The sequence below is a fragment of the Myotis lucifugus genome, unplaced genomic scaffold (genome assembly GCF_000147115.1).
Source record: "Myotis lucifugus unplaced genomic scaffold, Myoluc2.0 scaffold_28, whole genome shotgun sequence".
NCBI lineage: Eukaryota > Metazoa > Chordata > Mammalia > Chiroptera > Vespertilionidae > Myotis > Myotis lucifugus.
Genome location: NW_005871076.1, coordinates 6,801,120 through 6,824,928, shown reverse-complemented (window position 1 = coordinate 6,824,928; position 23,809 = coordinate 6,801,120). Strand labels below are relative to the sequence as shown.

Here is a 23,809-nt window from a genome sequence, read left to right as displayed (position 1 = left end):
AGAATGCGAACACTCCCTTAAGCAACACACATCTCAATACAACCCAAGGCTACAGCTTATAGAGCCAGCCAGCTCCACCAGCCAGCAACTCTACTGAAACCTAACCAGTTCCCAAGCCTAGGATTGCATCAGTTTGGCAGCCTGTTGGCCTCTTTCTGCCCAGGTTTTCTACATTCTTTTGGTGACTCCTAAGCAGCCAGCAGCTGATCTATTATCGTAGGTTCACATCCTTCACCAGTAAGGCAATCTGCTCCTGCAGCTGCCGCTTCCCTTCCCATGCTTTGCTCTGGCTTCGACACCTCAGCAATTCTGCCTTATGGTCCTGGTGATGCATAGGGCAGTAGCTCTGTGGTTCACACAGCACCTGAAAGAAAAGTCAGGGACAGAGTAAGGGATCCTCTATTATTATGCCTACGCAGAATAATAGAGAGGCTGATGGTAGTAGCTAAGATCAGCAATTTCTTCTTGGAGGGCCTTACATGCCCTTGGAGCTGCACGCTCAGGTTGGCTTCCCCAAGTCTAGGCTCCCTCATTGGCCCACATGACCCATCCTTTACCGTATAGTCTGGAAAGAAGTCTCTGTAGCCCCCTTTGAGGATATACAGCTCTGGGTAGTACAATGCAGGATATTGGTTCAGGGCCCTGTCTTCTTCTCTCAGCGAGCGGCACCTTTAAAGAAAACGCAGAGATGGGTGAGGTGAAAAGAAGTAAGGTCAGGATTCCATGGGCCACTCATTAGGGAAGGGAAGAAAGAATAGACTATTGCTAACTCCATAAGGACTTCCAGATCTCATTCCCTTTGCAAAACAAGATCTAAGTAGCACCATTCTTTCTCTTTTCCTCCACTAGTGCCTAATTCCCAATCCTTTTTCTTTCACAGCTCCAAACTTTTGAATTGTAGAAACCCCCTTCTTACACCTCCCTATCATTCTTCAAACCTCAGGAGAGAGCATTCATTCATTCAGTCTGGGAAGGTTCCCTTGTAAGTCTCAACTCAAGTTCAATTTCTATCACCTGGCCTACCCCATGTAGACACTCACATTCGGGGGCCCCTCTCTGAGGAGAATTCACAGTGGAACACGATGATTATTCTTTTCTGGGTATCCAAAGGGACAATAGGCATCTTCAGAAAGAAGTTACACAGTTCTTCCTGACTGAACAAGTTTAAGGCTCCCTGTAGAAAAATTTTAATAAGTATTTCCTCAAGGGCCTGTGGACAGTAAAACCAACACTTAGAAATACTTGGGATACCATACTACCTTGGGAAATTTGGGCTAGGAAGGCTAGACTCTAAGCACTTTCAAAGAGGCCTAACTGTATCTCTGTATCTACCCCCAGGGCCTGGCATAGAGCTTGGTGTGTAGTTGTTACTCAATAAATGCTCATAGAACTAAACTGCCTGAAGTATAGGATCAATGTGAGAAATGTCTATGAGCAGTAAAATGTTTGTATAGTGCCGCTCAGCCCTTGGATTAATGTTTTTATTTCCATGTAAGAGCCCTTGGCTCCTACAGAAAAGAGGGAGATTGGTCTAGGAGGGAAGGGGAAAGTAAATTGCTCCAAGTATACAGAATTAGAATAGCAGTGAAGACTTACAGCTTTGGTGTGCTCCAAACGTATGTCTGCCCTGGTTCTAGAGTTCACAGAATCCTTTGCCCACAGACTCTTCTCAAAAAGAGCTATCTCCACCCCTTTCCCTGCTAATGTCCCCAACGTAACCTCACCTGGATGTGTCCTCCGAGGTACTCATATGGATAGCGGCAATCGATGATATAAAACTTTTCAATCAGACCCTGGAATTTCCCCAACAGTAAGGCAGCCACCTGCATAGAAGCTATGATTGAATACCCTGCTCACTGTCACTCGGAAGGAAAAAAGAGCCAGTTTCACAGTTTCTGATTTACACTCCCTTTAGTCACCCAGGATTCCACTGAAGGCCTAGCCTCCAAAGTCCCCCTATTTTGAAATGTGGCAATGGTTCAGCCCCACCCCACATAAGATGGAATAGGAGGTGGCCTTTTTAGAGAACCAAAATAGCTGGTATTGCCAGGATACTGGGGAAAACCATATTGAAGCTACTATTCGTGAGGCAAGCATGGCTGGGATCAGTCTTTCAGAAGACACACACAGACTTCGGCAGTGGTACAGGTAGCAGCTAAAGATCCAGATTTTGCAAGAGATGGGAAATGGTTCCCCACCCTCCATTATAAAGGAAGAAAGCAAGTCTTTTAGAAAAGAATATAGAAGAAAAAGTTTGACACCCAGAGGACAGTTAAGTTGTAGAAGTATAAATTAGTTCATCCTTTCCATCACCTGCCTACCCCGTGTGGACACTCACACTGTCAATACATATAAAAACAAATGTAGCCCTAGCTGGTTTGGCTCAGTGGATAGAGCGTTGGCCTGCCGACTGAAGGGTCCCAAGTTCGATTCCAGTCGAGGATACATGTCCCGGTTGTGGGCTTGATCCCCAGTAGGGGGCGTGCAAGAGGCAGCCAATCAATGATTCTCATCATTGATGTTTCTCTTTCTCTCTCTCTTCTCTCTCCTCTCCTCTCTGAATTCAATTTAAAAAGTATTTTTAAAAATAAAATAAATGTAATTACACTTTGACTCAGCAATTTATTTTTCTTTAAATATATTTTTATTGATTTCAGAGAGAAAGGGAGAGGGAGAGATAGAAACATCAATGATGAGAGAATCATTTATTGGCTGCCTCCTGCATGACCCCCACTGGGGACCGAGCCCACAACCCAGGCATGTGCCCCTGACCAGAATTGAACCCGGGACCCTTCAGTCTGCAGGCCATAGCTCTAGCCACTGAGCCAAATGGCTAGGGCAGCAATTTCTTTTCTAACAGAAAACTACTTTAATATGTGGCACAATAATATTCATTTCAGTATTAAGTTATCAAAATATTACAAATAAATATTCAATAATAGGGTTTTGATGCCCTGGACCAGTGATGGCGAACCTATGACACGCGTGTCAGAGGTGACACGCAAACTCATTTTTTTGGTTGATTTTTCTTTGTTAAATGGCATTTAAATATATAAAATAAATGTCAAAAATATAAATCTTTATTTTACTATGGTTGCAAATATCAAAAAATTTCTATATGTGACACGGCACCAGAGTTAAGTAAGGGTTTTTCAAAATGCTGACACGCTGAGCTCTAAAGGTTCGCCATCACTGCCCTGGACAGTTTGGTTCAGTGGATAGTATCAGCCTACAGACTGAAGGGTCCGGGTTCGATTCTGGTCAAGGCCCCATTCAGGGTGAATGAGGGAGGCAACCAATCAACGTGTTGCTCTCACATTGATGTTTCTCTCTGTCTCTTCCTCTCCCTTCCACTCTCTCTAAAAAAATAATTAAAAAATAATAATAATAGGGGTTTGTTTAAATTAATTACATGTCAGTGTAACAGAATATTAGATAGCCATTAAAAAGATAATATAGATCAATCAATTTTTTTTAAAATATATTTTTATGGAATTCAGAGAGGAAAGGAGAGGAAGAGAGAGATAACAACATCAATGATGAGAGAATCATTGATTGGCTGCCTACTGCATGTCACCTACTAGGGATCAAGCCCGCAACTCAGGAATGTGCTCTTGACTGGGATTGAACCCAGGACCCTTCATTCCACAGGCCAACGCTCTATCCACTGAGCCAAATCAGCTAAGGCAATCTTTTTATTGATATAGAAAGATGTTTACAATGTCTTACTAAGCTAATTATAACAGTACATGTTTATCATGATCCTATTATTATAAAGAATATGCCAGAATAAAATCTGGAAGGCCACAGGAAAATATTACTAGTGGTTGTCTCTGGTGGGAAGATTATGGGTAGAGTGACCAAATAATAATTGCACAAACTGGAACACTATTTATTTATTTATTTAAAATATATTTGTATTGATTTTAGAGAGGAAGGGAGAGGGAGAGATAGAAACATCAATGATGAGAGAGAATCATTGATTGGCTGCCTCCTGCACATCCCCCACTATGGGATCAAGCCCGAAACCTGGGCATACACCCTGACCAGGAATTGAACCCTGACTTCCTGGTTCAGAGGTTGATGCTTAACCACTGAGCAACACTGGCCGGGCACTGAGACACTTTTTAGAGTGAAAGAACAGTGTTAATAATTACCCTACACTAGTAGGCATAAATGAAATTGTAACATGTAAACCAGGATGTAAGATTACTCAAATGAAGTGATTTTTCCTTTTTTCCTTTTGGGGTTTTGTCCTTTTCTTTAATTTTCCTTTCTTTCCTTCTTTCCTTTTTTGCCTTCTTTCATTTTTTCCTTTCATAAAAATTACATATCATCTGTTTAATTAAAAACGAAGGTGACAGAAGAATGGGATAAAAGTAAGCCCTTTAATACAGTTTCAGTTGAATAAGGAATCTGTTAGTGAACACAGTCAGTGAAAGAAATACAATCGGAAGTGGGGATTTTAGGGACAGAACAGACCAGATGGTATCTTATGTAACCAGTTACCATCTCCAGAAATCTGCTTACTGTTTCTGGGCTGATGTACTTCAGATCTTGGTGTCGCCCTGACACGGTTGGCAGTGCACATACCTAGAAATACCAAAGAGATGAAATAACAGCAATTTTTCTATAACCAAATTTGAGAAAAAACACCCATATATAGTCCTTCTTTTTTTTTTAAATATATTTTTTTATTGATTTCAGAGAGGAAGAGACAGAAACATCAATGATGAGAATCACTGGTAGGTTGCCTCCTGCACATCCCACACCAGGGATCGAGCCCACAACCCGGGCATGTGCCCTTGACCAGAATCGAACCCAGGACCCTTCAGTCTGCAGGCCAATGCTCTATCCACTGAGTCAAACCAGCTAGGGCTATTGTCCTTCTTTCCAAATGAACTTTAAACCCCAGATGCCTTAAAAAAACAAAAAATACTCCACCAATGGTCTCTATAAAGTGCATTCAATTTCTAAAAACTGCAGCAACTAATTAAGAATGTGTATAAAGTTTTAGATGTAGCTACAACTATGTCTGTCCATCCTGGTATACTTCACAAAGAAAAATTATAAAATATTTTAGAAGAAGGGATTTATCAAGAAATTATGGGTAGCCAAAAAAAAGAATAAAATACTATACTTTTAAAATGGTGAAGCTGCCGTAACCGGTTTGGCTCAGTGGATAGAGCGTCGGCCTGCGGACTGAAGGGTCCCGGGTTCGATTCCGGTCAAGGGCATGTGCCTTGGTTGCGAGCACATCCCCGGTGGGGGGTGTGCAGGAGGCAGCTGATTGATGTTTCTCTCTCATCGATGTTTCTAACTCTCTATCTCTCTCCCTTCCTCTCTGTAAAAAATCAATAAAATATATTTTAAAAAAATGAAATAAATAAAATAAAAAATAAAATGGTGAAGCAGAACTTTTTCTTTTTTTAAAAAATTGATTTCAGAGAGGATGGGAGAGGGAGAGAGAGAAACATCAATGATGAGAATCATTGATCTGCTGCCTCCTGCACACCCCCTACTGGGGATCATGTGCCCTTGACCGGAATCAAACCTGGGACCCTTCAGTCCGCAGGCCGACGTTCTATCCACTGCGCCAAACCAGCTAGGGCTAAAGCAGAACTCTTTACTGACATGAAAAAATGTTCCTGATTTAATAAATGAGAAAAAAGAATCCCAACAAATCACAAAACAGTATAAACATTTTTTGTGGATAACCAAAAAATGTACTTGTGTGTGTACATGTGTGCTTTTGAAAACACACAGAAAAAAGTCTGGAGTGCCTGGCCGCAGTGGCTCAGTGGTTGAGCATTGACCTATGAACTAGAAGGTAACGGTTCCATCAAGGCACATGCCTGGGTTGCAGGCTTGATCCCCAGTGTGGAGCGTGCAGGAGGCAGCCAATCAATGATTCTCTCTCATCATTGATGTTTCTCTCTCTCCCTCTCCCTTCCTCTCTGAAATAAATTAAGAAGAAAAAAAAGTTTGGAGGGATATACACCAAGATGTTAAAAGCACTTACACTCTGGTTGATAAGATTTGGAGTGGACAGCTGTTTCATTGTTGATTTTCTGTCTGGAAGATCTATTCATTGATGTCAATGGGGTGTTAAAATCCCCTGTTATGGCTGTATTACCGTCAATCTCTCCCTTTATGTCCATCAAGATTTGCTTTATAGCCCTGGCTGGTTTGGCTCAGTGGATAGAGCGTTGGCCTGTGGACTGAGGGGTCCCGGGTTTGTTCCCTTTATAATTATGGAGTGTCCTTCTTTGTCTCTTACTATAACTTTGTTTTAAAGACTATTTTGTTAGATATAAGTATTGCTTACCCCAGTTTTTTTTTCCATTTCCATTTGCATGAATATCTTGTTCCATCCCTTTATTTTTTTTTAATATATTTTTATTGATTTCAGAGAGGAAGGGAGAGGGAGAGATAGAAACATCAATGGTGAGAGAGAATCACTGATCAGCTGCCTCCTGCATGTCCCATATTGGGAATCGAGCCCACAACCCTGGCATGTGTCCTGACCAGGAATTGAATCATGACTTCCTGGTTCATAGGTCAACACTCAACCACTGAGCCATGCCAGCCATGCCATCTCTTTACTCTTAGAGTATTGTGCTAAGTGAACTAAGCCAGTCCAGAGAAAGGTAAATAACCTTATGATTTAACTTATGTGTGCAAACTAATGAACAAATAAACTAACAAACAAAATAGAAACAAACTCATAGATACAGAGAACAGACTGACAGCTGTCAGAAGGGAGAGGGTGGGGGTTTGGGTGAAATGGTGAAGGGAGTAATCAAAACAACAACAACAACCTCATAGACATAGACAACAGACAACAGTATGGTGATCACCAGAGGGAAAGGTGGGTTGAGGGAGGTAGAAGAGGCTAAAGGGAGGATAAATGATGACGGAAAGGAACTTGACTTGGGGTGACGACCACACAATATAATATACAGACAATATATTATGGAATTGTACACCTGAAACCTACATAACCGATGTCACCCCAATAAATTTAATAAAAAAGAAAAACTTATAAAAAACAAGAATAATTTAGTAACTAAAAAGGAGGAAAAAAACTAATTTTAACCAATGTCATTAGCATACTATGATTTTCATATTATTTCAGATGTGAGTTCATTCTCTGTATCAAGAGAATTCACTAGTACCCACCTACATGGGTAGCTGAGTTGGTTAGAGCATCATTCCCATATGCCAAGGTTTTGGGGTCAATCCCCAGTCAGGGCACATACAAGAAGCAACCAATGAATGCACACATAAGAGGAGCAACAAATCAATGTTTCTCTCTCTCTCCCTTCCTCTTTTTCTCTAAAATCAATCATTTTTTTATTTTTTGAAGATAGAAAATTCACTAATGATATATCTGCTTAGAGCCTAACAAACTTCCTGTACCATGGTTTTTCTTAGGGGGGAAAAAACAAAAACAAAAAATCACAAAACTAGGACAAAACAAAAATAGGAACAACCTTTTACAAACAACTAATTTGCTACAAACAAATTTGTAGAAACAAATATGAGAAAAAAATGCCTCTAAGATTTTAAGAAATGCTTTGACATTTTTCTGTTTGGGAATTCTAAAGATTAATTAGCCTGGCCTGCGTGGTTCAGTGGTTGAGAATTGACCTGTGAACTAGCAGTTTATGGTTCCATTCCAGGTCAGGGAACATGCCTGGGTTGCGGGCTCAATCCCCATTATGGGGCATGCAGGAGGCAGCCGATCAATGATTCTCTCTCATCATTGATGTTTCTCTCTCTCTCTCTCTCTCTCTCTCTCTCTCTCTCTCTCTCTCTCTCTCTCTCTTCCTCTCTGAAATCAATTTTTTTAAAAATGTGGTGTGTGTTTTTTTAAAAAAGAGTAGCCTACAGGACAAAAATGGAAATGCTTTATTAAGCTAAAGAAATGGTAATAAAAGGGATAGTCTTCAAATGTCCAGGATAGCACATGCATTTTCTTTATTTTTTAAAAATTATACCTAGTGTCCTCTGTAAGCAGAGAAGGAAAGATTCAGACCCCAAATGACTCAAATATAGAAAGGGTGCACCCACACTCACCTTGGAGAAATCACCAGTCAGGTACCCCTGGTTAGAAGCTTCTTCCAGCATCTGAGTGGCATTAATGTCACAGAGAGAGACTGTCTTCTTTAGACCTAAACCCTGAAAACGACAAGATTCCCTACACCCTCAATTCTCATGTTAAAAGTTTAAAAATAAGGGGATGGAAGAAGTGGAGAATCATTAAAAAATTGCATACCCTCTGTTCTAATAAGTCCACCTGTTTTCCTAAGGAAATAAAGATATGCACAAAAAACTTGACTATAAGGATGGATAGAAAAAAATTACTAATATATTAAATGTTCAATAATAGGGTCTTGGTTAAATAAATCATGTACCAGATATTATACTAGACTAGATGCCCAGTGCACGAAATTTGTGCATGGGGGATGAGGGGGGTTCCCTCAGCCCAGCCTGCACCCTCTCCAATCCGGGACATCCCTCTCACAATCCTGGACTGCTGGCTCCTAATCACTCACCTGCCTGCCTGCCTGGTTGCCCCTAACTGCACCCCCCGCCGGCCTGGTCACCCCTAACTGCCCCCCGCTGCCAGCCAGGTCACCCCCAATTGCCCCCTCCCTGCCAGCCTGGTTGCTCCTAACTATCCCCCACCCACTGGCCTGGTCACCCCTTACTGCTCCCCCTGCCGGCCTGGTCACCCCCAACTGCTCCCCTCTGCTGGCCTGGTTGCCCCTAATTTCTCCCCCCTGCCAGCCTGGTTGCCCCCAACTGCCCCCCCACTGGATAGTTGCCCCTCACTGCCCCTCCTGCCAGCCTAATCGCCCCCAACTACCCCCCTTGCTGCCCTGGTAGCCCCAAACTGCACCCCCCCCCCCCGCTGGCCTGGTCACCCCCAACTGCTCCCCCTGCTGGCCTGGTCGCCCCTAACTTCCCCCCCCCACCAGCCTGGTTTCCCCCAACTGCCCCTCCTGCACGCCTAGTCGCCCCTCACGGCCCCCCCACCAACCTGGTCGCCCCACGCAGCCTGCTTGTTCAGTCATTTGGTTGTCACTCACTAACCCTCGTGCCAGCCTGGTCATAGGCAGCCATCTTGTGAGGGTGTGAGGGTTAATTTGCATATTACCTCTTTATTATATAGGATTACTATTATGTAATAAAAATATGTTGCAGATTAATTTCATTGACATAAAAATAAGTTCATGATATCATTAAATAGGTTCAAAAAATACTTTGTAATACTACTTCAATAAAAGAAAAATTATTCTTTAGGAAAGTACCTGGAAGAACATCAAGTGTTAACAGTGATTATCTCTGGCCTGTGGGACTATGGACATTTGCAACAGCTTCTTTTTGTTTATTTGCACTTTCTTTACTTATGTTATAAAGTAGCCGAATATATTTAGACTTAATTTTTTAAGGAAGGGATTTTGTAAACTGAGAAGGCATCACCATTTCCTCATGGCTTATGCACTCCTCAGTACACATAGGCCCTCTACTGTCTGCACCAACCTGATGCTCTTGTCAACATCATCAACAATCTTCATGTTCCCACATCTAACTGTCACTTCTTTAGCTATATGTCTTTCTGAACCTCACAGAGGCTTCCACTGAGTTGCTAATCCCTTCTTCCTCGGCTTCAATGACAAAACCTCCTAGTTTTTTAATTCAGTTGTAATTTGGGAACCCTTATACTAAAAGAACTGTGGTGCTTCTACTTCTCTGTTACTCCTTCTCAGTCTTCTTGGCTGGGCCTCCCAGCCTATTAAATCTCTAATAGATGTTGGATTCATCATCTGGTCTAGGTACTGGTCCTTTTTTATCTCTTCACTCTTGCCATAGGTGATTTTTTTTAACCCATACTTTTAAATTTCTCTATGCTGATGACTTTCACATTTCTATCACCAGTCAAGACCTCTGCTCTTACTTCCAGATCTCCATATCCACATACCTGCTTAACAATTTTTGAGGGCCTACTAGGTGACATAACAGGGAGTAAGAGAGACAGACAAATAAATATACTCTATGTTTGTAAGTAGTGATAAATGTTTTAAGTATAAAATAAAGAAGGATAAATATATAGAAAAAATATTAAGGTTGGAAAGTTTGTTGGGAAAGGCCTTTCTGATAAGGTGACATATGGGGAAAAACGAGACTGAAATGAGGGAGAAAATTATGTGTTGCCTATGGGATCAATGTTCCAGGCTGAAGGAACTACAAATGGAAAGGCCCAGGTGAGAATGGCAAGATCAAGGATGGTCACATTTAGTATGGCAATATTAGCGCAAAAACTAATTGAAGCAATACTATAAACCAACTAGACCTAATAGACATCGATAAAACACTGTACCCAACAACAAAAGAATATACATTCTTCTCAAATATACATGGAACATTCTCCAGGATAGACCATAGCCAGGTCATAAAATAAGCCTCAATACGTTTTAAAAAATTGAAATTATACAAATATGTTCTCTGACTACAGTGGAATAATTAGCAATTAAAAACAGAAAAAAATCTGGAAAATTCACAAATATGCAGAAATTAAACAACAAACTACTAAATAATCAGTGGATCAACAAAGAACACAATGGAAATTAAAAAATACTTTGAGATAAATGAAAACGAAGACACAGCCTACCAAAACTTATAGTATGCAGCTAAAGCAGTGTTTAGATAAAAATATATAGTTGTCAATGCCTATAAGAAGAAGACCTCGCCCAAGCTGGTTTTGTTCAGTGGATAGAGCGCTGGCCTGCAGACTGAAGGGTCCTGGGTTCGATTCCAGTCAAGGGCACATGCCCAGGTTGCGGTCTCCATCCCCCGTAGGGGGCATGCAGGAGGCAGCCAATCAATGATTATCTCTCATCATTGGTGTTCCTATCTCTCTCTCCCCTCTCCTTTCCTCTCCGAAATCAATAAAACATATATTTTTTTAAAAAGACGTCAAGTCAATAAGCTAACCTTCCACCAAAGAAGAAACTAAATCTAAAGCAAGTAGAAGAAAGAAATCAAAAAAGATTAGAGCAAAACGTAATGAAGTAGAGAACAGAAAAACAACAGAACCAAAAGTCAGCTGGTCTAGACTGACAAAGAAAAAAAGAGAGAAGACTCAAATTACTAAAATCAGAAATGAAAAGAGGGCATTATAGAAATAATAAAAAGACCATAAGGGAATCCTATGATATACCAATAAATGAGGAAACTTAGATTAAATGGTCAAATTCCTAAAAAGACAAAAACTATTGAAACTGACTCAAGAAAAAAACAGAAAATCTGACTATACGTACAAAAAGTAAAGACATTGAATTAGTAATTTTATTTTATTTTATTTTATTTATTTTTTTTTTTTTAAATATATTTTATTGATTTTTTACAGAGAGGAAGGGAGAGAGATAGAGAGTTAGAAACATCGATGAGAGAGAAACATCGATCAGCTGCCTCCTGCACACTCCCCACTGGGGATGTGCCCGCAACCCAGGTACATGCCCTTGACCGGAATCGAACCTGGGACCTTTCAGTCCGCAGGCCGACGCTCTATCCACTGAGCCAAACCGGTTTCGGCTGAATTAGTAATTTTAAAACTTCCCACAAAGAAGAACCCAGGTCCAGATGGCTTCACTGGTGAATTGTGCCTAATATATATATTTTTTTAAATAAAGAAAAACCAATTTCATAAGACACTGGGGGCGGGGGGGAGGCCAGGGGATTGTCAAGGGCGAAAAAAAAAAGGAGACATATGTAATACTCTTTGTAATACTTTAAGCAATAAAACAATTTTTTAAAAAAAAGAAAAGAAAAAAAAAGCCAATTCTACACAAACTCTTCCAGAAAATTTAAAAAGAGAATTCTTTCCAAATGATGACATCATTACACTAATACCAATACCAAAGACATTCCAAGAAAAACAAAACACTAAATAAAGATCAGCCCTGGCCAGTGTGGCTCAGTTGGTTGAGCATCAACCCCATGAATCATGCTGTTTCCCGGTTCAATGCCTAGTCAGGGCACATGCCCAGGGTTGTAGGCATCCTCAGTGGGGGTCATGCAGGAAGCAGCTGATCAATGTTTCTCTCTCATCAATGATGTTTCTCTCTTTCTCTCTCCCTCTAAATATCAATAAAAACATATTTTTTTAAAAAAACACTCTAAAAATCAGTAATCTCTGTCCTGTCAGGGTAGGTCAGTGGATTAGAGCATGGTCCCTATATGCCAGGGTTCAATCCCCGATAAGGGCACATGTAGGAATCAACCTATGAATGAATGCATAAATGAGTGGAATGACAAATCACTATATGTCTGTCTCTCCCCCTTCCTCTCTCTCTAAAAATCAATAAATAAATTTTATAAAACATAAACACAAAAATTCTCCACAAAATTTTAGCAAATCAAGTGTAAAAAATTATATAAAAAGACATGACAAAATAAGGTTATCACAAAAATACAAAGTTGTTTTACCATTCAAAAATCAATATATTCACCATATTAACAAGTTAGAAAAGCCATATGATAATCTTTCATTCATTTATTTATTTATCTATCTATCTATTTATTTATTTATTTTTATCCTCACCCAAGGATATTTTTTCCATTGATTTTCAGAGAGAGGGGAAAGGAGAGGGAGAATCAGAGAGAAACACCGATGTGAGAAAGACACATTGATTGGTTGCCTCCTGCACACCCCCGACGAGGGCCAGGAGCCTGCAACCAAGGTATGTGCCCTTGACTGGAATGGAACCTGGGACCCTTCAGTCAGATAGGCCAACGCTCTATCCACTAAGCCAAACCGGCTAAGGCCCAGCTATAATAATAAAAGCGCAATTGCTAATTAGACCAGACAGCCTTCCAGACGAAGCCGGGGCTGCAAGGGAAGCCCGGGTCCTCGTGCCTGCTGGCGGCCGGAGGGAAGCCCGAGTCCCAGGTGCCAGAGGGAAGCCGGTGCCGGCAGCCAGGGGATGGAAGGCCTACTCTTGCATGAATTTCGTGCATCAGGCCTCTAGCAAGAGATGCAAAGTATTTAACAAAATCTAGTATCTGTTCCTCCTAGAATCTCTCAGCAAAATAGGAACAGAAGGGAACTTTCCTCAACCCCATTTGTGGTTATCTCAAGAAACCTATAGCTACTCTGGCCAGGTAGCTCAGTTGGTTAGAGCTTCATCCCGATATCACAAGGTTGCAGGTTTGATCCCCAGTCAGGGCACATACAAGAATCAACCAATGGCCTGAATGGAGTGGCTCAGGTTTGATCCCTGGTTGGGGCCCATACAGAAAGCAACCTATCAATGTTTTTCACACTGACCTCGCTCTCTAAGCATGTCTTCAGGTGAGAATTAAAATAAATAAATATATAAAATGTCTCAACTTAAAAACGAAAAAAAAAGAATCAACCAATGAATACATAAATAAGTGGAACAACAAATCGATGTTTCTCTTTCTCCCTTTCTCTCCAAAAACAAAAACAAACCTAGAGTTAACATCAAAATAATGGGAAAAAACTGGGTGCTTTTCCTGTAAGTCAGGGTACAAGGCAAGAGGTTCTCAAGAATTTTTTTTTTTTTTTAATATTTTATTGATTTTTTACAGAGAGGAAGGGAGAGAGATAGAGAGTTAGAAACATCGATGAGAGAGAAACATCCATCAGCTGCCTCCTGCACATCTCCCACTGGGGATGTGCCCGCAACCCAGGCACATGCCCCTGACCAGAATCGAACCTGAGACCTTTCGGTCCGCAGGCCGACGCTCTATCCACTGAGCCAAACCGGTTTCGGCGGTTCTCAAGAATTTTAAGATTGTAACACCTGAACCCAATACAAAATAAAATTTAAAGAATATAAAGATTGTAAAGGAGTCCTGATACAAAGAGAGAGAGAGAGAGAGAGAGAGAGAGAGAGAGAGAGAGAGAGAGAACCATTAATCTAGGAGAGAGGAGGAAATTGATAATACAGGAGAGAGTGAAGATATACTGCAGGAGCAGACAAGATGCTTCCACCTGAGTCAGAGTTTTTGTAGTCTTTACAATGGCTGACAAGATTCTACATGACCTTTCTGCTGCCTACTCTCTGCCTTCATCTGCCATTCTGCACTTTCTCACTTTGCTCCAGCCATGGCCCGCTTACTGTTCCATGAATATGCCAAGCACACTCCCACCTCAGGAGCACTGCACTTGCTTTACCTTTTGCCTGGAAGAACTCATTCTTCCTGATATCTGTTTGTTTGACCCCCACCGCTTCAGATGTCATTCAAATGTCACTCAGAGAGGTCTTCCTCTCTAATCTATGCAACCTATCAATTCCCAATCTCTGTCACCCCAATCCAGATACTCCCTCTGCTCCTTACCGTTTTACCACAGTATTTTTATGATCTGCCATATTATAATGTCATTTGTTTACTTGTCTGTTTCCTCTGGACTAGAATGTAGGCTCTTTGAGAGCAGGGACTTTTTTGGGTTATGGTGGTCACTATTGTATCCCCAGCATTAAGTGAATGAATTAATAGGTATATTCCATCCATTACCATTATCACTTACACTAGACTACACTGATGGTAATCTAGTCAAAGTACTAACTAGAACTTCTCACTCAACAGTTAAGAAGAGTCCCATAGTGACCTGATACCATATCAGTCAGGTAGCCATTAGAATATAGAGACCATGTCTTCTTCATCTCCGCAGACCTACCACTTAGTATAGTGACTGCAACATATTAGGTAGGCAGTATTGTTCATTTAAGAATGAAGGAATGAAAATGCAAAGATACCATCAGAGAGCACTTTACCTTGGCCTCTTCTTGATCTTCCAGGGAAAACTCCATCAATTCATCTGAAATCTCCTCTGCCTGGTCTTTTCCTAGTTTTAGATTTTTACCCAATTTTGGAACTACAGTGATGGGACTGCCCAGATATTTCATTTCACTTTCCACCAAGTTTCCATTGTCCTGCCAAATACATTGACAATATTATAAATTATCCAGGACACTTACACCATATAAAAAATTAATTCAAAGTGAATCAAAGATCTAAACTAAAAGAGCTAAAACTATAAAATTCTTAGAAGAAAACATAGGGGGAAAGCTTCACAACATTGGATTTGGCAATGATTTCTTGGATATGACATAAAAGCAGACATTTTTCTTTTAAAACTGGATAAATTGAACTTCATTAAAATTTTTTTTTTTTAATATATTTTATTGATTCTTCACAGAGAGGAAGGGAGAGAGACAGAGAGTCAGAAACATCGATGAGAGAGAAACATAGATCAGCTGCCTCCTGCACATCCCCAACTGGGGAAGTGCCCGCAACCCAGGTACATGCCCTTGACCGGAATCAAACCTGGGACCCTCCAGTCCGCAGGCCGACACTCCATCCACTGAGCCAAACCGGTTTCGGCGAACTTCATTAAAATTTAAAGTTTAAGAATATTATCAAGAAAATGAAAAAGCAAAATAAATAAATTAAAATAAATTTTAAAAAAAGAAAATGAAAAACCCACAAAATGGGAGAAGATATTTGCAAATCATATATCAGATAAGGTATATGAATATATATATATATGTATATGTGTATATATGTATGTATCTATAACCCAACAACTGAAGCTTCTGTATTTTTGAGTGTATGTATGTGTGTTTTAATTTATTGACCTGAGAGAGAGAGAGACAATGATCTGTTGTTCCACTTATTTATGCATTCATTGGCTGATTCTTATATGGGCCCTTACCAGAGATCAAACCTACAACCGTGGTATATAGGGACAACACTCTAATCAACTGAACTACCCAGTCAAGGCCAGAGCTTCTGTTCCGAATGATGAAAAAATTCTGGAAATGGATAGTGGTGATGGTTGTAGAACATTGTGAATGTACTTAATGCCATTGGATTGTATACTTAAAAATTGTTAAAATGGTAAATTTATGTCATATAAATATAGGAAAGACTATGTAGTAATTTGCTCCAAGTCTTCCCTTCCTCTATGAAACAGAAAATCTGAAACATGCTCAACTTTATCTACCTAGGATGGGATATCTTAAATGGCTTTCCCATAGGATTGAGTTTAGAATCCAATCTCTGGAGTATCTTGAGTTCATGGTATACTAAAAGTACATGAATGCCTGGGTAACTTTAGACTCCAATAGCTAGTCCTGGCTCTGTAGCTCAGTTGGTTAGAACATCGTCCTGATATGCCAAGGGTGTAGGTTCAATCTCCAGTTGGAGCACATACAAGAGTCAACCAATGAATGCATGGATAGATGGAGCAACAGGTGGACGTTTCTTTCTCTTTCTCTCTCAAATCAATAAATTAAAAAAAAAAAAAAGACTCCAGAAACTAAATGGACAAAGGAGACACAACCATTCACTAGGGGAAAATATGCATGGCTAATTTCATGTGAAATCACTAATAATTAATTTTATAAAACATTTTACCTATCTAGTTAGCTATTTTAAAAAAACAACAGCCCTAGCTGGTTTGGCTCAGTGGATAGAGTGTCAGCCTGCAGACTGAAGGGTCCCGGGTTTGATTCCAGTCAAGGACACATGCCCGGGTTGCGGGCTTGATCCCCAGTAGGGGGCGTGCAGGAGGCTAGCTGATCAATGATTCTGTCTCATCATTGATGTTTCTATCTCTCTCTCCCTCTCCCTTCCTCTCTGAAATCAATAAAAATATTAAAAACAAACAAACAATTTATCTACATGAGCTATGGACTGCTCATAAAAATGTAAACTCATAACTTTTTTGAAAGGAATTTGGCAATATGTATAAAAAATCTTTAAAATATTTATACCCTTTAACCCAGTAATTATAATTCTTGGTACTAATCTTAAAGGAAAAAAAATCTAAAATGTAGGCATGTACCTTGGTGTGGGTACATCCCCGTGGGGGGTGTGCAGGAGGCAGCTGATCGATGTTTCTCTCTCATTGATGTTTCTAACTCTCTATCCCTCTCCCTTCCTCTCTGTAAAAAATCAATAAAATATTTTTTTAAAAAGAACTTATGTGATAGCATTATTTATAAAAGCAAAATTTTTATAGCACTAAGTATCCAACAATAGCAAAGTACATACATAAATTATGGCCCATTTACTAGAATAAAAACATCCATTAAAAATAATGTTTTTAGCCCTGGCCAGGTGGCTGACTTGGTTGGAGCATTGTTCCATACACTGGAAGGTTGTGAGTTCCATTCCCAGTCAGTGCACATACCTAGGTTGAGGGTTTGATCCCTGGTCAGGGCGCATACAGGAGACAACCAATTGATGATTCTCTCTCACATCAATGTTTCTCTCTCATGCTCTCTCTCTCTCTCCCTTCCTTTCTCTCTAAAATCAATGAATGTATCCTCGGGTGAGGATTAAAAAAATAATAATGATGATGTTTTTATTCACAATAGCCATGGAAACAACCCAAGGTTCCTTCAGTAGGTGATTGGATAAAGAAGATATGGTGTATACATACAATGGAATACTACTCAGCCATAAAAAGATGAAATATTGCCATTTTTGACAACATGTATGGATCTTGAGACTATCATGCTAAGTGAAATAAGTCAGATGGAAAAGACAAGAACCATATGAATTCACCCACACGTAGGATATAAGACAAAAAGCAACAAACAAATACACAACACAAAACAAAAAAACAAACTCAAAAATACAGACAACAGTATGGTGGTTATCAGAGGGAAAGGAAATTGGAGGGAGGACCAAGTAGGTAAAGGAGACAAACACAAGGTTACGAAAAGAAACTAGGCTTGACATAGTGAGCCCACAATAGAGAATACAGATGTCGTATGATAAAGTTGTACACCTGAAATTTATATAATGTTATTAACCAATGTTACCCCAATAAGTTTAATAAAAAATATTTACTAAGAGTTTTAATATTAACTTACAAAAACAGAATATAAAAGTTATAAATATGGTATGACCTCAACTTCATACAACTGTTCATATAGTTAAATGATTGAAAAGAAATGAGGTAAAATGTTAATAGTCGTTTTTCTCTATAGGTAGAGATTTTCTTTTTTATACTTTCCTATGTTTTTAAATCATTTTCACACTGGGCACATAGTACTCTTAAAATAAGGGGGGGAAAGAGTTCAAGAATAAGGTAGAAAATTTTAAAAAGGACTAAGAACTTTTTCTCCTCCTTAAATTTAAACAAAAAGATCAGAGGACATATGTCTCCTCCCATTCCGTTCAAACATTACTTCTCCAACCCCTTTTCTCACTCAAGCCAGCTTAGAAAAATTCAAAGGGTCATAAATCCAGATCTACCATCCCATATCCCACAACATCTCAGCTGACTCTTGATGACGATGTCCAGTGACTTACCAGTAGAGAAAGGGGAGACATGTAAGGCCCCCCTGATTTCTTTTGAAACTTCAGGTTCCTGGGTGCCCAGCATTCCAAGGGCTTCAAAGTGTTGTTTTCCTGCATAAGAAAAACTACATTGGCTGGAGGAAGACAAGTGTCAGTAAGCCTGCCAAAAACATTGCATTTGATGGAACACATAAGTAATCAAAGTTGACCCTCCATCCCAAAGATACAAATTATGGTTTAAAGTTGACGTATGTTATGTAGATTTGCTTTGGGGGATACTAATTTTATGTTCATAAGCCAAAGGAAGGAAGGAAAAAGGGAGCCTGACTAGGGAGGAGGTGAGATTTTTTTTAAATGAGTAAAGAGAGATTAAAAAGGACAGTATTAAATTTTTTTAAAAAGCTGATTAGGACAGACAAAAACATGGGCATAACTTAGTTAATGTGAGAAAAGGAGAATAGCAGCTATCTTTTATGGATAATCACCTGGAGGAAATAATGACAGGGAAAAGAAAAATACGGAAAAAGAGATTAGCTGGAGAGATTGGAGAATCAGTGATTCTGGAGAGGTCAATATCAACTTGAAACTCAGGGTGGCCTGAAGCTCAGACCAAAAAGGACCATAGTTTACTAGAAAAGGAACTAAAAAGCTACATTACAGGAGAAATAAGAAATTAAGAACTCTAGACTTGTACATGAAACCATGCAAATAAATAGTCTGTGAACAAGTTATGTACATTATTCTTATGTGTTTTTTTTAAAGTCCTACATTCCTTATTAACAGATTTTTGTTAAGGAAACCAATCAACTAAACATGAGTGTAATGATGTCCTACTGTGTAAGACTTAGAGATAGGTTTCCGTCCTAGGGTCAAATCTTAAAGAAAAAACAAAACAAAACAAAAACCATACTTTTTTCCCTATAGCGATGCTGTTTGTCTAGCATACTGAGGCATAACAAGTTCAAGGTCTCAGATAGGGATGACTAGCTCTACTCAAAGGAAGACAACTGCTAATGTAGCTAGGTTTCCATTAAAGACTCACATTTTCTTTATTTGTGGATGAGCTACATATTGTATCTTTCTTCTTGTTGCCATGGTCCAAAGCCTTTGGAGTGCTACAAAGCGGCCGTCCCTACAAAAGATAGTTTTCTGAGAACATCCAACATCTCCAGCCACAAGTGAGCTAGAAACCCCCCGTCTTCCACCTGAGACATCTTACTCTCCCTCAGCATGCGGGAAGGGTCAGGTGGGGTCTGGGAAGGTGGGATGTGCCCTGAGCAACAAACCCAAACCCAAGAAAGAGGAGCTACTCACTGGGCTGCATTTTATAAGGTGCTTGTGCTGATTCCTACAGATCAGATTAAAAAAAAAAAAAAAGCCAGTCAGTTTAGCCCCAAACACTGTTTAGTTATTCATCAGTGGCTTGGGGCATCCCAACTTGTCCTTTCTTGCATTCTAGGATCCCTATACCTAGTTGATATGTCTCGTCCAATAACAATACGTAGGGTGATCTCTGTGGTAAATATTAAGATGTTGAGTGACATCCTGGAGATAAGGCCCTCATTTTACATATATATATATATATGGCTCAAAGATGATGAGTTTGTTCTACATCTTTTGTAGACACAATTTATAATTTACTAATTTTCAAGCAGTGACTGATGATAATTTACTAATTTTCAAGCAGTGACTGTTGAGAGCAAATATTTTTTGTGTTTTTTGGGGGGGAATTTTTATCACCCCTCGCAGGAGTTCATTTGATCTACATGAGTTAGGGCATTTTAAGCAATTTAAAGATAATACAAGCAATACAAAGTGAAGTTTTTTTGCATGTATTGGTAAAAATACAGTCAAATAAAAAACTTACAATAAGTTTAAGAAATTGAATTAGAATTGTTTTTCATTCCTTGAGTATTCCCTGACTGAACACTTTAAGATCTCCAACAAAGAATCCTCATGAGTAATAATAAATATTATAAAATGCTTTGGCAGGTGCTGCTAAGGACTAAATGAAAATTAAATCTTTACAATAGCTGTTTATAAGAAGTGCTCTTATTATCTCCCTTATCATTGTTTCTTAAGAAACTGAGGTGCAGTGACGTTAAGAAACTTGTCAGAGTCACAGCTGGTGAGGTAGTAGGCCACTAAAATCCAGACACTGATTCTAGAGCCTACACTAGATACACTAATTCAGTGAGTTTTAAGCACTAAGGTACAGCACTACTCACATGCAGGTAACAGCCTATGTCTAAGTGCAGTACACTATTTTCCTCCATTTTTAAAGATAATACTGATTGTGTGTGATGGTTAAAATTAACTAACACTCTGGGAAACTTAACAACCTTTCAAGGGAAGGATCTAGGCCTCCAAAGTGAACGTTCCATACTCTGCAGAGTTTGCATAGGATAAAATCCCTGTGCTAGCGCTGAAAGGCTTTAGCATGAGGTTCATTTAGCAAAAGAATTTACCTCCAAGCTAACTGTATTTCCTGAGGTCCTGAAGAATCCAAAGGACCTGCAATCAGATATGAAATTATTCTTGTCCACGCTTCCTGTCTTTCCTTCTGATTTTCTTTACCAGTAAGCCATATAAATTTCAAAGCTGACCTCTGAACAAAAAGCTCTTGCTAGGTACCAATTTCATGGTACAAGTTATTTGATTCTTAAGAATTTACGTGTGTCACTGAAAGACAAACTGCTAGGAAACAATGCACTAAGCTACAGAGATTTTTTTCATGACTAAAAAAGAATGCTTATCACTCAGGAAATCAGAAATTACAACAAATACTAAAATGATTGAATAGTAAAACACATTCCTTTAGGGCTTAGACCCTATAAAAATACAAGAATTAGCTGACAAAGTATTTATTTATGTGGGTTTCTTTGCCTCTGCTGATATTAGACTAGGTTATAAAACTTCTCATCTTTTTTTATTCTTTATTGTTGAAAGTATTATATATGTCCCCTTTTCCCGTTGTCCTCTCCCACTTCTCATCTTATTATTTCCATTCCCATCATTCAGTGGGTTTCAATTCATATTATTAATCAGTCAACAAAATACTCCTTCCTGTCTAAAATTTTCAAATGCAAAGTGACATCTATTAATGTTATTTTTCTCTTCCCATTGACTTGATCATTCTCCTAAAAAATCCTACAGGGCCCTAGCCGATTTGGCTCAGTGGATAGAGCGTCAGCCTTCGGACTGGAGAGTCCAGGTTTGAGTGCGGTCAAGGGCACATGCCCAGGTTGCGGGCTTGATCCCCAGTAGGGGGTGTGCAGGAGGCAGTCAATCAATGATCTCTTTCATCATTGATGTTTCTCTCTCTCCCTCTCCCTTCCTTTCTGAAATCAATATATATTTAAATAAATAAATAAATCCTATAAGGTACCCATAGAATTCCAACCTCAAGGCTCTCTACTTACTTTTACCACCTTCCATGTCTATCTTATTACCCTGACCTCTCCCTTAAAAATTATTCTTTCTCTTGAAGGCTGTACCTTCCTTCTCTCTGCCAGTTCCATCAAGGTCTCCAGGAGCTGTAAGCTGAGTGGCAGACATCTCCCCACTGCTAAGATTCGAAAGATCAAGGCAACGGTTTGGGGTTCCTCTGTTGAGACATAAAAGTACATCAATAATCACATTAGGATGTAATATCCTTAAAAGGCAAAGATCATGTTATCCTTGATTTGAAACACCTCTCGCCAGCCTTGGTGGCTCAGTGGTTGAGCATCAACCTATGAACCAGGTGGTCACGGTTCGATTCCTGGTCAGGGCACATGCCCGGGCTGCGGGCTCAATCCCCCGATCGTGTGGGTAGCCAGTCAATGATTCTCTCTCATCATTGATGTTTCTATCTCTCTCTTCTTCTCCCTTCCTCTCTGAAATTAATAAAGATATATATATATATAAAAAAGAAGGTAAGAAAACACCCATCCTGTTCTGCTCCCATTCACATGAAACTTATTTAAAAAAAAAACTCTCAATGATTATGACATAATCTGAACAGCATCCAAACAAAGCAATTGCTTTTGGAGATATTTTAGACGAGGATGAGGAAAATCTCCCCCATTTTCTCTACTCCAATAATCTGTACCTAATTTTCTCCTCACCGACATACTGAGGCAGTATTTTTTTTTAATTGAGAACCAAAGTTTACTGACTGAGATGGGTCTTGACCCCACATCGTCCGCTCTGTATACCAAGAGCACACAGATTTGATTTTTTCCCTGGAGTCTCTAGTACTTCTAAAGTCTATAACTCTCCAACTTTGCTGGCTGAGGCATCAGCGCATGGTATGGACAAAATTTAAAGTACAATAACACTAAATTAATAAAGTGATCAACTCATATAATGCAATAGAGTTTTCAAAGACTTTTCCCGGACATCGCATCATTTGATTCTCACAAGATCCTAGTAAGATAAGATTAGTTCTATGTCACAGAAAAGAAGTCTGAGAGTCAAAAGAGTTACATGGCTAGTCAGGGACTAAGACTTAAACTCAGATCTTTGAGCCAGGATAATTTTTCTTTTCTTTTTTTTTTTTTAACACAAAACTGTTTAGAAAAACAAAGTAGATAAGGTGTGAAAGGGGGATTTACCCAGACAAACTGCTTTGGTTTGCAGAATCACCAAAGAGTTTGTCCACTGGAGTTCCAGGGAGATCTCGACAGATGGTGAAGGAAGCGTCTCTCTCCAGGAGCAAGTTTAGTATCTTCCTCTGGTGGGATCTAAAACTGGGTCCTGTGCCAGGACTTCCTTCCTCTCTTGTGCATGAAGTGAGTTCTGCAGACATGGTCTCCGAGGACTAGGGAAGAAAGAAAGCCTAGCTAAGAGGAAGGAGGCCGTCATCTATCCAGGCCCATCACAGAGGGTCCAGCTGTCACAGCCTCATCCACCCTTCCCAGCAGTGGCCACGTGGAGCGGTCTTGGAGGATGGGCATCCCCGAACGGAGACGCACAACTCGGCTGGAAGGTGAAATCGCACTTACCCGAAGCGGCCTGGCCTGTTCGTTGGAACCTGAACTTCCCGGGAGGAAACCCCAAGACTTTAAAGCGGAAACAAAAAGACGGCTTTGACTTGTTTGGAGCCGCAGCTCGCGACTCCTGACCCGAAGGAACTCAGTTCTCCTAACTCGCGACGATACCTTCGGTCCCCTGACTTTCCGTTTGTGGGGCTCTGGTTCCCGCAGAGAAGGCTCTGGTCTTGCCTCAAGTTTGAGTCTGAGATTTACTTACCTTCAGGAGAAAGAGAAGTGGGTGGGGATCAGTCACAAGCGAAGACTGGAGCAGAATTAAAGAAAATCGGGGGAAAGGAGGCAATTGAACCACACTACAAATTTACTTCCCGACGGGATAGGCTTTGCCGCTTCTCTCCGCAGAGGGTCGGAGTTACAGCCTCGGAGCAGAACAACAGCCACAGGTCCTGACCATTCAAACCTACCGCCCTCCCAATAAC

The 23,809-nt window shown here is 40.0% G+C and overlaps 1 protein-coding gene across 6 annotated transcripts; it reads right to left on the bottom strand.

The window, feature by feature from the left end:
- CDC25C (cell division cycle 25C) lies at window positions 1-23,769 on the bottom strand. Of its 6 annotated transcripts, none has more exons than XM_023752114.1 (15): window positions 23,590-23,769; window positions 23,343-23,399; window positions 22,953-23,158; window positions 21,852-21,961; window positions 20,823-20,868; window positions 19,669-19,702; window positions 19,397-19,486; window positions 18,367-18,465; window positions 14,814-14,972; window positions 8,083-8,184; window positions 4,531-4,593; window positions 1,725-1,823; window positions 1,041-1,174; window positions 558-669; window positions 1-364 (listed from the first exon to the last, which is right to left on the bottom strand). In XM_023752114.1, the coding sequence occupies exons 3-15, from the start codon at window positions 23,144-23,146 to the stop codon at window positions 212-214; spliced, it is 1,395 nt and encodes a 464-aa protein (XP_023607882.1). In that variant the 5' UTR covers window positions 23,147-23,158; window positions 23,343-23,399; window positions 23,590-23,769; the 3' UTR covers window positions 1-211. The 6 variants fall into 6 exon arrangements, with proteins under 6 accessions (XP_023607882.1, XP_023607883.1, XP_023607879.1 ...); XM_023752115.1 differs by having other exon boundaries at window positions 23,343-23,589; window positions 23,696-23,760; XM_023752111.1 differs by having other exon boundaries at window positions 23,343-23,769.
- Between the last annotated feature and the right edge of the window lie 40 nt (window positions 23,770-23,809).